The 13,736-nt window shown below is 43.6% G+C and overlaps 1 protein-coding gene across 3 annotated transcripts; it reads left to right on the plus strand.

The window, feature by feature from the left end:
• Window positions 1–214: 214 nt before the first annotated feature.
• LOC149306323 (coiled-coil domain-containing protein 78-like) lies at window positions 215–13,167 on the plus strand. Of its 3 annotated transcripts, XM_089539934.1 has the most exons (15): window positions 215–379; window positions 595–726; window positions 1,148–1,234; window positions 1,462–1,641; window positions 2,424–2,582; window positions 2,681–2,731; window positions 3,577–3,665; window positions 4,929–5,007; window positions 5,126–5,251; window positions 6,028–6,242; window positions 6,785–6,959; window positions 8,315–8,358; window positions 10,645–10,711; window positions 12,178–12,278; window positions 13,039–13,167. In XM_089539934.1, exons 1-15 carry the CDS (start codon window positions 293–295, stop codon window positions 13,163–13,165), a joined length of 1,719 nt encoding a protein of 572 aa, XP_089396060.1. In that variant the 5' UTR covers window positions 215–292; the 3' UTR covers window positions 13,166–13,167. The 3 variants fall into 3 exon arrangements, with proteins under 3 accessions (XP_089396060.1, XP_089396062.1, XP_089396063.1); XM_089539936.1 differs by lacking the exons at window positions 10,645–10,711; window positions 12,178–12,278; window positions 13,039–13,167 and adding an exon at window positions 10,281–10,413; XM_089539937.1 differs by lacking the exons at window positions 10,645–10,711; window positions 12,178–12,278; window positions 13,039–13,167 and adding an exon at window positions 10,315–10,413.
• The last annotated feature ends 569 nt before the right edge of the window (window positions 13,168–13,736 follow it).

The raw sequence follows: 13,736 nt of genomic DNA on the forward strand, positions 1-13,736 counted from the left end.
TTAATAAAATAAACACAGAAGTAATTGAAGTCCAGACTGGATTTGCTTGAGCATAGCCTGCTTTGTTACCTGAAAAGAGCCAAGGTTTGCGTTTCTCCTTGTACTTCCTGCGGGAACAGGTCAATGTCTTTTCTTCCTCTGGTTCATTAACCAGGCAAAAGCCACACCTGTTAACAACCGGCGTTGATAGCAACACTGTCTGGCTCTGGGGAGACACACCAAACAGAGGGCCTCTTGGTTTCTTATAGGATTTCCTTCTGGGTTTCTAAATATTGCCTCCATCACCTCCTTCATGGTCCCCATGGATTTTGGAAATGGTCCCGAGAATAGCAGCATCCCTGGCTTCCAAGATCAGGTGCGGAGCCTCACCAATGAAAACGTAAGTGTTGAATTATATATGTATGTATGCATGTATATGTATATATCTTTATCAACTTACTTTCCATGGATTTTGGGCGAGGAGGAGGCACTGAAAATCTTGCAACCCAGCACAATATTGAGAAGAAGAAGATTCAAAGAAGAGGAGATAAATCAAGACTGGGAGATTTTAACCCCCCCCCCCCCAAGTGCTGGAGTTGTTTTCTTATGCTGCAGGTCCAGCTGCAAGACCGAAATGAAAGGCTCTATAGCAAAATTGGGGAGCTGCAGGAAAAGATGGGACAATTGGCTGGCTCCAAGACCGACCTGTCATCCAGACTGATCCACAGCGAAGAGGAGAAACTCAAGGTAATCTATAGGCAATGCAGAATAATGTCAAGGAGGTAATACAGGTTGAGTCCCCTTTATTTGAAATGCTTGGGACCAGCTGTATTTTGGATTTCAGGGTTTTGGAATACTTGTGTGTACATAATGAAACCCACTGGGTGAGCTTGGGCAAGTCACACTCTCTCAGCCTCAGAGGATGGCAATGGCAAACCACCCTCTCAAGACACTTGCCAAGAAGACCCCATGATAGGCTTCCTCTGTAAATAATCAGTGGATTGATTCCAAGCCACTGTCATTGTCTCCAAGAGATCCTTCACCCATTAATCTTGATGCCCAGGAGCTGTTTAGCACATTGAGTTTGGCTCCTTAGCGAAAGCCTGTTTGACCCTTCCAGAAATCCAGTGTACAAAGTAAACCTCTTTTTTCTTTTTTGCCCTTTCAGATTTCCAAGGACTTTGTTGATTTTCAGATCGAGGCCAACAAAATGAGAGAGCAACACGAAGCGGAAAACTTTGAACTGAAGACTCTGGTAGGTCTGCTTTTGGAGACCATATGGCTTCCAACCTCAGCTAGTAGTTTCCCTACTTCACCCAATATTTTCTCCTCAAAACATCAGGAATTACCACTGTGGACCTAAAAGGAGTTCACTGGCATTCCTTTTTCTAATGGAACACTAGCTACACCACAGTGGTTCTCTGCCTAGACTTATACATGAGTATGTACAATACATTTCCTCAATGGGTTTTGCTTTCCTAGATTCTGACCCTGGAAAATCGTATTCTGGAGGTTGAGCTTCACACCGAGAAAACCACCGGGGAACGCGATGCCTTACGGGAGCGTCTTCAAGCACTTGAAGCCAACCGCAAGGAGCTGGCGGATGAGTACCTTGTTTTGAAGAGCAACTACCTTGCACTGGGCAAGGAGCATGAACAAGAGGTAAGGGCTGCATGTAAGAATATAGGTTTCTGTTTGTCTGCAAGGGTAGACTGCCTCTCATGGGAATACTCCAAAGAGCCCCCATGCCAAAAAAAAATCCCTTCCCTGGGGTACCATCCTTCAGTATTTCCCTGGCTTTTATACAAGTTTTTAAACATTGTCAAAGGTTGGAGTTCCTCTTCTAAGGCTTTGCTATTGCAATGCTGGCCAACAGTGTGATGCATAGCTAAAAAGGGCAATGTGATTCTAGGCTGCATCAAGTACAGTGTCTAGGTCAAGGGAAGTAATAGTGCCACTCTATTCTGCTTTGGTCAGGCCCCACCTGGAATAATACTGTGTCCCGTTCTGGGCACCACAATTCAACACAATTCAAAAAGGTGTGAATGTGGAGAAAACCGCAAATAACAAAAACACTATGTTTTTACCTGAGAGAACAGCTCTCTAGGAATCTCTCGGTCCTCCAGTGCATCTCTGTGGTCAACATCTGCCAGACATTGACCACAGAATTGCGCTGGAGGAGCTACAAATGCCTAGTGGAGTGTTCTCTCTAGGAATCCCTAGAGACTTTTGGTTCAAGTTGACCATAAAGTTGAGTTGGGGGACCTAGATATTCCTAGAGAGGAACATATTCATCAAATCCATGAATAATCAGATCCGCAAAAGTCAAAGCCACAAATGTGTTGGGACGAGCGTATTTGCTATTTCCATCTGAACAGTGGTGTGAGTTCGGGGGCTGACCCTCTTTCAAATAAACCACCTCTTTTGCTTGGTGTCTTGAGTAGGTGGCCAAGAATGAAGAGTTGAGCAAAGAGTTACTCAACTTGGCCCTTTGCCGTGTGCCGGGAAACCTCCCCGAGTCCAATGCTCAAACGGATGAACCAACTGAAGAATTAAAGCGGGTGCGAGCTTTGGTGCGCCGTCTTTCTGCCCGCAAAGTGAGGGTAGGTAGACAAATGATCATCTTCTCCAAAAGTCTTGTCTCTCACTCATATGCAGACATTTTATACTTTCTCTCTCTTTCTGTATCTTTCCTCATTAGCCTGAAGATGTGGTGGCTTCAGAACATGAACGGCAGAAACTGGAGGAAAGTGTTAGTAATATGACTGTTGTGACTTGGACTTTTTTCACTACACAGTTATGTCACTTTGTTGTTGTGTGCCTGCAAGTCGTTTCCGACTCATGGCAACCCTAAAGCAAACCTATTATGGGTTTTTCTTGGCCAATTTCTTCAGAGAGGGTTTGCCATTGCCATCTTCTGAGGTTGAGAGAGTGTGACTTACCCAAGGTGGGTTTCATGGCTCAGCGGGGATTTGAACCCTGGCCTTCAGGGTCCTAGTCGAACGCTTAAACCACTACACCACACTAGCTCTAATAACATTTCAATGACCATGGCTTTCAATGACCCTTTAAATCCAGGACTTGTAGTTCCAAACTCATCTCCATTGCCTTTAGTTGAAGCATAAGTGTTGTGTTGGTTTGGAACAGAAGCAATGAGTTACATGGCAGTTGTGGCATCAGCAAAGCTAGAGCTTACATTTGGGTGCATGAGATACAAAGAGTTGCGTGAAACCCAAGTATGTACTTTTAGTATTGGTCTGTTTTGTACTACAAAATTGTAGTACTCATATGGAACCCTGGGATTTGTAGCTTCGCAAGGGATTTGGGTTTTTTGTGATAAAGAAAAATTAGGCTTCTCTGTGAGTTCTCTGGCCACACTACAAATCCCAGGATTTAAAAGGATGTAGCCATGGTCATCTTATTTTTATTGACTCATCAACGTATTGCCCAAATTCTGATTTTTGATATCGCACATAGACTACTTAATTTTTTTACTTGATAAAACAGAGCAAACATTTGATCCAGCATAAGGAAGATCTCTGTGTTTTTAATATGTGACAAAACACCTTCTGTTTTCTTCCTCTCTCTTTCTCCCAGCTCTTTGGAAACCAAGACTATTTTGCCAGAGAGATTGAAAAGATGAAAGAAATGTACAACTCTCAACAACAAAAATTAGAGGAAAGAGTGTAAGGCCATTTACCGTCCTTAGAGCAAGAGTTGGGGTCATGCAATCCTTCAAGTGTTGTTGGACTGCAGATCCCAGCAGCCCAGGCCAGCACAGCCGTTGGTGAGGCTTGATGAAGATTGCAGTCCAAGGCTTCATCTGCACTGCAGAATTAATGCAGTTTGACACTGCTTTAACTGCCATGGCTCATGGCTATGAAATCTTCGGATTTGTTGTTTGCTGTGGCATCAGAGTGCTTTGATAGAGGAGGCTAAATAGCTCACAAAACTACAAATCCCAGCATTCTATAGCATTGAGCCATGGCAGTTAAAACAACATCAGACTGCGTTATTTCTGCAGTGCAGATGCAGCCAAAGATTTTCTCTCTCATCACTTGTATATGTTTGTGTGTGTGTACATACACTCACACACATTTGTCTGGCATGAAACTTAGATCACAGGCTTTTTGCATGGTTTGTTAACAAAATCCAGAAGACCATCCCAATGAGATTCCTGGATCATGCCCAAAAGAGATCATGCAAATGAAACGGATTGGTATCATCTACCAGAAAAAAGCACCTACCTCAATTGCAGTATCCCAGATAACAGAGCAATAAGATATCACTACCAAAAACTCCTTGTATGTCACCAACTTAGATATATGTTTCAACAACCCCAAATTCTTTCCACACATCTCATGCCGACTGCATATGCTAAGGCCTCTTTCAAGAATCGGCAACAGCAACTAGTTGTATTATAACATTATACGATACATAAAATGTTGGGTTCTTTAAATATCTAAGTTTGTAATATAATTTTGCACATATACAAGGAGTTTTGTCCGTAACATCTTATTGCTCTGTTTTTGGGATATAGGTATCATTAACCATAGGAACTAGAAACTTGGACAAATCCAGCCTACATCCAATAACCAATTTCTGTTGTACTATTATGCCTTCCACGCAACACCCTCACTCCCTGCTATATCTCTCCGCCACACAGAAGAAATAACTGATATGATAGTTACTCCCTACCTTTATTTATTTTTCATATATTCCTTATAAACATACCTGGAAGGTAATTTTATACAATATTTCAAATCATTTTGCGCATGAAACAAAGTCTGTGTACATTGCACCATCAGAAAGCAAAGGCGGCACTGTTTCAACCACTCATGCAAAAAAGTTTTGGTTTATGGAATAAGTCCGGATTTTGGAATTCTAGATAAGGCAGACTCAACCCGTATCATGCTGTCTTGAATTGCTTATGTTCTGTGTGTGTCCAGGGTGACCATGGGGAAGGAGCTTCAAGAAGCAAAGAAGGCGATTCGGAGCACGCAGCACAAAATGGCAGAGCAGTCAGCGGTAAGGAGGGCTCCCCAGGGGTTCATTCTTCCTTCCCATTTTAAACAATCTCCTAAAACAGGTGACCAATACTGTCCGATAATCAAGGTAAACTTTTTCTTTTCTATTTGGACTACAGGTTCTGCTCTCCTCTCAAAGCCAGCTCCAAGAAGTAGAAGCAGAGAACTCCCGGCTGCAGTTGCAACTGAAGGAGCTCAACGAAGAGTACCGGTCCCGGCTTGTTCAATACATCACAGACCTTGCGGTGAGCACTTGCTTTTGGGTGGTCAGCTGAGCTATCTGGTGGATGGTGAGTACAGAGTTCTGGTCCTGCTCCCAGGTCAGAGCCTAAATTCCTGACCTGGCAACCAGAGTTCCAGCTGGCACAGTCAGGACCAGCATCTCAAAGGAAGAAATAGCAATGTGCAACCAGCCATTTTGCTTGCTCTGCTGCTGGAAAAATGAGGGTAGAGGAGGTAGTAAACACTACCATCCCTTGGGGCAGATATGTTGGGTGGTGGAGCTCTCTTACCCTCCAAGTGTCTTCATTTGTCAGCGACAATCCCGGGTTATCATTCCACTTTCTTAGCTGCTTTAATAATGGCTCCATTTCTCTTTCCTTCCACTTCCCCACTTTGCCCTCAGCTAATTTCAATTGGTGCAAACTGAGGTCAAAATGCAAAAGCAGTTTGCACTCAACTCATTGGAAGGACAGGAGAGGGCAGAATGTTGCCCTTCCCAGTAGACGCAGGCAAAAGCAAACCGCTGCAGCTTCTCCTAGCTTGTCTTTTCTTGCCATTTTGATCAAACTCTCATATTGATTGGCAGCACAGGTCCCAGTTTTCATCTGTGAAACATTGGTGGGTATGAGATCTACAAACCTCCACTCCCCAGGACCATTTCTCTCTTGATAACAAGAAGCTTGAGAGAGGGATTGTCGGCAGCGTTATGGGGTCCCCAGCTGCGAAGGATCCTGGAGCATTAGATGAGGTTCCACCACAACAAATAATGCAGCCTTTCCCAAACTTTCTGTTTTTCAAGGAATACATTGACAGCAAATCAGCTTCTGCCGCAACAGGGGCTGGCAAAGCCCCCTCAGAGTCCGCTCACATGAAGCGCTTTGTGGACAGCATGCTGAAGGACATCCGGGCTTCCTATAAGTCCCGAGAAGAGCAGCTAGCTGGAGCCGCTCGAGGCTATAAGAAACGCATGCAGAAATTAGTCAAAAGGCATGAGGGCCTACTGGTTGCATACAGGTAGGAGTAGAAAATGTCTCAGGCTACGGTCCCCAGAACACCAACCATGAAATTGGACTTGCTTCCTCACGCTCTAGCTCAATGATTCCCAAAGTTTGGTCTTCCAGGTGTTTTGGACTTCAACTCCCTGAAGCCCTGGTCAACTTAGCAACAGTCAGGAATTCTGGCCGCTGAAGTCCAAAACATCTAGAATACAAAGTTTGAGAACCACTGCTAATCCTGTATTCTGTCCCCTACAACCAAAAGACCAACAGATGACATTGGACTTTCTAAACACCACTCCACACATGTGAATGTGAAGCATCTTGTGGTTCCTTGCTGTTGGGTGCCTTCAAGTCATTTCTGAATTATGGTGAATCTAAGGCCTATTATGGGATTTTCTTGCCACGGTTTGTTCACTGAGAATATCCTACTCTCCATTAGCCATTAGCCAATTTTGGCAGGTGAATGAAACATTTCAGGGGCATTGTAAATGATTTATTAGTTTAGCCATTTCTCTCCAAGCCTAAGGGTTGACCAATAACCCCATTTGTTGGTGGCAGGATGCAGCGGGAACAGATCCGGTCCCTGGGCACCAATGACATGGATCCTGGTCCAGCAGAACACCATTTCAGCATCACAGATGCTGAGCTGTTGACAAGCACCTCTCAAGAGCTGAACCGGCTGCGGGAAGACAAAGCAAACCTGGAAGGCCAGCTTCAAGAAATGCAGATGAAGGTGATGCTGGTTGGATGCTACCTTATACCTGAAAGAATCCATCCCACTTTCTTCTGGGATGTAGCTTTGGAAAGAGAATGGGGTGATGAACCACCATAGTCAAAGAGAAATGAGGCCATAGGGGACTTGAGGTCAAGAACAAATAGAGATGGGCAAGAATTACTGTATATACTCATGTATAAGTCTAGAAATGTTAGTCAAAAAATTGACCCCAAAAAGCTGGATCAATTTATCCACGGGTCAATGTAAGTTAAGTACTGTATTTTAACTCTTTCCCATCTCAGTAGAGTGGCAAAAGGTAAGAACTTAGTCCATCTCAGGAGCAACCAAAAGATGCACTAACCCCATCTACTCTTTCTATCATGATGCTCTTCTGGCCTTTTTGAATGCTTGGATGGGAAAATGGCAACGGGGGCACCTCTTTTGTGCTTCCCCTCAAAGGGATGCTGAGATGAAACGGGATTAGAAGGATCTGAATAAGACATTTATGTATGAAGGCAATAAACCTAATCCTTTACGTTCTTTGCTACATGCCCCTAAATTTTATCCTTGACTTATCCATGAGTCATATCAAAATTCATAATTTTGGCCCCAAAACCTGTCCTCACCTTATACATGAGGTTGACTTATAGTCGAGTATATACAGTATTCTGTTTCCATTTGGAATTTACCAGACACTAGGAAAAACATCCTGACAGTAAGAGCTCTTCGATAGTGGAATACTCTGCCTTGGAGAGTGGTGGAGTCTACGTCTTTGGAGGTTGTTTTAGCAGAGGCTGGATGGCCATCAGTCAGGAGTGCTTTGATGGTGTCTTTCTGCATGGCAGAATGGAGTTAGACTGGGTTGCCCTTGGGGTCTCTTCCAAATCCAGGATTCTAGGATTCCTGCAATTTTTTCACATTTGGGAGTTTTCAAAGAGATAGCCATGTTAATTTTCAGCATCAAATGAAAAGTGGGTGCGAGGGGAGGGATGAAGGTATCCAGCAGCACCAGACTAACTGGTTTATTTCAGCATGAGCTTTTATGGGTATCAATCCATGCAGCATTTGAAGAAGTGGATTGATAGTCATAAAAGCTCATGCTGTAATAAATCGAGTCTCAAAGGCGCTGCTGGAATCCTTCACACACACACACAGGACATTTAAAAAGAAAAAAGACAAGGCTGTCTCCCAAGCATCGTTTCCCCCATTGCATTCCCCAAAAGTTACTTTTGAAAGGTTTTGTTTGATCACAGCAGTCTTTTTGGCTGTATCTCCCAACACTGCAGTTGGTCTGCTGTTGCAATGACAAGACAAGCGTTCAAGTAGAGATTTTGGATCAAAATTTAATTCGTACTTTTCAACTTGCTTTGCAGGTAAAGTTAAGTGAACATGCTGGCCCCCGGACATCACCTCCACAGTGAGTACCACTTCTTGGTGTGTGACGTCAGGAACAGCAATCCAAAACATGTTCTGTGTCTCATGTGCTAGTCCTTTCCATACCTTCCAACATTTCACAGGTGAAAACTAGGACACATGTGGCCAAGCAACACCAGATCGTTCTTAAGGTGGTAAAAGTTATTAACGAGGGAAAGCATACAAGGTAGCAGTGGCTGCAGCAGTTTGCTTCTGCCTGAGCCCATTGGGAAGAGCCAGATTCTTTCCCCACTGAATTAACTGAATGCAAACCAATTGCTTATTGGAATTTTAAAAAATTCAAGCCATGGATGGTTGAATCTGTGGATAAAAAAATCCATGCCCACTAGAGGGCAAGCCTGCAGTCCTCAAAGCTTCCTCCTATGAATGCAAAAGGGAGCACAATGCATTCCTCAGTTCATACCATCCTTTCTATACAGTCAGAAGAATTCCCCCGGACATCAAAAGTGACCTATATTTTGCTTATGCAGTCCCAGGACAGACGAGGAAACTTTCCCACGGCTTGCCTGCATATTTCCTCACAATCAGATCACCTATCCTCACGGCTTAAGCCACCGCAGTGAAATAAGTGGATTTACCCATAAGTACAATACAAGCACTTTCAAAAATGCAAGTATTGACAGCCCAAGGCCTTATCATCTCACTAGCATTTCTCACCAGTGAAGCCTGCTGTTTCAGAGAACACTCCATTTGTACAATAATGGAGGTGGCTAATATTGTTTTATAGTAGCTCATTTGGTTGTCTTTGCAGGAAGGTAGTTCTGCTGAGTTTTAAAAGCATTTGCTGTGGTGGTTGTTGCCTTCAAGTCATTTCTGACTTATGGCAGCCCTAAGGTCCTATCATGGGGTTTTCTTGGCAAGATTTGTTCAGAGGATTGCATATGCATATGTAAAATACTCGATGCAGCTCACTCCTACCTATGCCATCCTCCTTCAACCTGGTACTCTTGAGATGTGTTGGGAATATGACCCCCATTATCCCAGACCATGCTAGCCATGTGGGGATTGTCGTCTTTGTTGTTGTTGTAAACCACCTTCAAGTTGATCCCGACTCATGGCAACCTTGTGGATGAGACATCTCCAAGACTTCCTATCCTCTGCTTAGGTCCTGTAAATTCATACCTGTCTATCTATCTAGCATATGGTTTTCCTACATCCCTCTGGCTTTCTCTTCCAATGAGTCGATCCTTCTCATGATATGATCAAAGTACGACAGCCTCAACTTAACCACCTTAGCTTCCAGTGAGATTTCAGGCTTGCCCATCTGTTTGTCTTTTTCACCATTCATGTTATCCTCATCACTCTTCTCTAGCACCAGATCTCAAATGAATTGATTTTCTTCCTATCCGCTTTCTTCACTGCTCAGCTCTCATGTCTGTACATGGCAATAGGGAATACATTGGTTTGTATGATGCTAACTTTTGTGCTCAATTGTATATCTTTAGGATTCTGTCTAGTTTTTTCATGGCTCCCATTCCCATTCCTAGCCTTCTTCAAACTGCAATCCCCATTCGGATCTCTGCTTGATCCAAGGTGCAGGAAATCTTTTACTATTTTGATTTTCTCATTGTCTAGGTTAAATTTGTGTAGATCCTCTGTCATCATTGTTTTTGTTTTCTTTATGTTTAGCAGTTAAGCCTGCCTTTGCACTTTCTTCCTTAATCTTCCATAGTAGTTGTTCCAGGCCTGTGATACTTTCTGTTAGCAGTATGGTGTCCTCTGCATAGCTTAGATTGTTGATATTCCTTCCTCCTATCTTCACTCCTCCTTCTTCTGTGTCCAAACCTGCTCTTCATATAATATTTTCTGCATACAAGTTGAACAGATAGGATGAAAGGATGCAGCCTTGCCTGACCTCTTTGCTAACTGGGAACCATTCTGTTTCTCCATATTTTGTCCTAACAGTAGCCTCTTGTCTTATGTACGAATTCCTCATCAGGATCATCAGATGTGGTGGCACTCCCATGTTTTTTAGAGCGTTCCATAGCCTTTCATGATATTTGCTGTAATCCACTGAGGGTCCCATCCCATTGACTGAGAACCTGAGAACCACTGCTCTACAGAACTACAAATCCCAAGATTCCATAGGTTACAGCTAGAGTTGCCAGGTGAAATAAGGGAAGGTGGTAAAGCAAGGGAAGTCAATTGTAGCTCCCCAGATAGTTTTGGTCTCCAGCTTTCATCTAATATAGCCAGCACATCCAATACCGAAGAATGATGGGAACTGCAGTCCCAGCTCAGCTCAAATCTCTTCCTTTTCGTTCCTTAGCACCTTGGACGAGGCAGGCTGGGTTGAGCTCAGGAAGCAGCTGCGGGAATTCACTCACTCCACCCAGGTAAAACCCTCCTCGAATATGGCATTGCTGATGACCTCAAAGATATTAGGCTCCGTATTTTATATTAATCCGGTCACATTTTTGTTTGTTTGCTGGGGAGGGTGTCTATGCATGGAACTAAAGTTCATGATGCAGCCTTAAAAAAAAGAATGCAATTTTATCAGAAGAGTCTGGACCAGTAAAGTCCTTAGAAGGGTTTTCATGGCTGACCAAGAATTCAAACCCTGATCTCCAACAGTGATACACAAACCACACGCAAACATCATGCTTGCTCTCATTAGGTTCTCTACAGCCTTAATACTCATTTCTGACCAGTCAGGATCTAATAACCTCCAGGGGAATGGAGCTACTCTCTCGTAAGAAAAGTCCTTTGCTACTTGCAGTTTGGTGCTTCACCACATAGGTCAGCTTCATGACTTGATGCTTTGCTGAAAGGCTGCAGTTATGCACTTTGTTGCACAGGTCACCCAGCGACTTGCGGTTCCTGGGGCCAGTTTCCAGCCTCAGACATTCTTGGTTAATCCCAGCAGTTTCTCATCATGTGAGGAGGATGGCTGCATGCTGCAAGTAAATGCTGGATTATTATTTTTTTCCAAATGTGTTGCTTACATTTTTGCATAGCTGTCCCGATTTGTGATTTTATACGTCATGGGAACCAGCCTTCAGCACTTCACAAAGAATAAGGGGGCGAGCCATTCCAAGGCAGAGCATGTTTTGCTTTATTCCTGGCCTAAGGGTTGCCTTTCCCATACAAATCTGTGCCAGATTATAAAGATGTTCTACAGAGGCTTCATGGCTGATGGAAACCTTGAGCCTTTACACAGATGGTTTTTTACTTGGTCAGTAAATGGCTGCATCTGCACTGCAGAAATAATGCAGTTTGACATTGCTTTAACTGCCAAACTTCAAAAATAACGCAGTTTGAGACCACTTTAACTGCCATGTCTCAATGCTATGGAATACTGGGATTTGTAGTTTATTGTGGCATCAGAGTTCTCTGATAGAGAAGGCTAAATAGCTTACAAATCCCAGGATTGCACAGCATTCAGCCGTGGCAGCTAAAGTGGGATCAAACTGTATTAATTCTGCAGTGCAGATGCACCCATTGAGTCTTGACATTGGGCCTTCACCATTTGCAATCTTTCTGACATTTCTTTATCTCAGCCCCTTTCTCCAATCCAGCATCCTCCTTATGTGATGTACTACACCTGCCATCAGCCAACATGCCCATTGACTATACTAGCTGATGGTAATGGGAGCTGTAGTCCAACACATCTGGAAGGCACCAGATTGAAGGAAGCTGCTGGATATGATGGAGCAGTTTTGCTGCTGTGCTTGCTCAATAGCCATGTTATGCTGTATTGACCTCTAACATTTATGAGCCACTCTGAAGGACCACAAGCATCAAAAAGGCTTTCAGTATCAACCAGCCAGTCAACCAATCTCTTCTTGCCTTTTCACAACAGGAGGATTTGGAAAAGGAGAGGAGCCAGCTGTTGGCACGGGCCACAGTGGCAGAAGAGCAGGTTGCCGAATTGCAGGACTATGTCGATAAGCATCTGGGGAGGTGAGACTGAAGTTTGGATTGGCTGCTGGTTGCCTGGTGTACATTATTCTTAGACATTTATCTACTGCTTTCGAGTATTTAACATATTCTGGTTATGATATTTACAATAATCCTGCCAAGACAGGTCAGAATCACAGTACTCCCCAGTCCCTTGTTGAGGGAATCCATGAGGACCCAGGGTTAGCAGACTTGATTTTTTTTTTTTCTTCTGTGAAGTAAGCATTTCACTGCAATAAAAGCTTTCTCTTTGCAAAGACAGCCTTCAATTCCAAACTCCACTTCAGTATCCACTAAACCAGGGGTATGAACCGTATGGACCTGCAGATGCTGCAGGACTGCACATTCCAGCATCCCCAGCCAATGGTGAAGAACAATGAGCATTGCAGATCAGTAACATCTGGTTGTTCTTGTTGTTTGCCTTTGAGTCAACTCTGACATATGGTCTTCCTCACAACATTTACTCAGAGGAGCTTTGCCAAGGCTGTCCTCTGAGGCTGAGAGAGTGTGACTTGTCTAAGGCCACCCAGCAGGTTTTTATATCTGAGTGGAGATTTCAGCCCAAGACCCCCAGTGTCCTAGATCATCACTGGAGCCACTGTTGGCTTCTAAAGAACATCTGGAGGGCAACATGATTCCCAACTCTGAACTAGATGTTTGAAGCACTTGCCATTTCTCAAGCCCTACAGATCCTGGGAACCTTGGGCTTTTCTGAGTACTGCAGTGTTGGGCTGATGCTGCTTTTGTTATGCTTGTAATGCAGATACAAGGAAGAGATCTTGAGGCTGAGGAAACTCCTAGGAACAGATGGCCTCCGGGTGTTTAGTGCTGGAGCTTCCAATGCCCCAGTGACTTCAAAAACCAAGAGGAATATCAGCAAGGAAACATAGTCTCCACACCATGAATCATGAGCGGAGTGTTCTTGTAGCATCCTCAAAAGGACTGGTATCTTGGCCCAAGCAGCAACTGGACTGCAATACATGGTTTACCTCTATCCCTCGGAGAGGATTCCCAGAAACAAGTAGTTCAAAGAGGTCTTTCAACCACTCTTTTTGTTCTTTATTTCTCTGTTTCTTTCTCCATGGCATTCACTCAGAGCAATGCAAAAGGTTGTTTCCCCTCCCCACTATATTCTCCTAATAAACTATCGAGATAAGTTAGGATCAGATAAATTAACTGCATTAGAACTCAAATTTCAGATTCTAGATACATGACACCATGCAATATCTTGCATCCAAATGCAAGCAGCTTATTTCTCATTTAAGCATCCATACTGTGCTCATCTTATGGCTGGCAAGTTTCCTTATACAGGCTCCAATACAGGGTTTGGTGCTGTGGCTTTTAGAAGTGATCCCAAAAGCAATGACTGCAAAATCTGTAGATGCACCACATTAGTGAAACACATCATAATCTAGTGTACAATTCAGGAATTCTTTTTTCCTCTTTCCTTCTTTCACAACC

This window comes from Sceloporus occidentalis, unplaced genomic scaffold, assembly GCF_023333645.1.
Source record: "Sceloporus occidentalis isolate IW3139 unplaced genomic scaffold, rSceOcc1.0.p SCAF_10, whole genome shotgun sequence".
In the NCBI taxonomy this organism is placed as follows: Eukaryota; Metazoa; Chordata; class Lepidosauria; order Squamata; family Phrynosomatidae; genus Sceloporus; species Sceloporus occidentalis.

Bases quoted from the DNA above. Each gene is read 5' to 3' on its own strand.
- LOC149306323 (XM_089539934.1), top strand. From the start codon at position 293: ATGGTCCCCATGGATTTTGGAAATGGTCCCGAGAATAGCAGCATCCCT. The intron at 1,235-1,461 runs GTAGGTCTGCTT...TTGCTTTCCTAG, and splicing joins ACTTTGAACTGAAGACTCTG to ATTCTGACCCTGGAAAATCG. The intron at 10,712-12,177 runs GTAAAACCCTCC...TTTTCACAACAG, and splicing joins AATTCACTCACTCCACCCAG to GAGGATTTGGAAAAGGAGAG.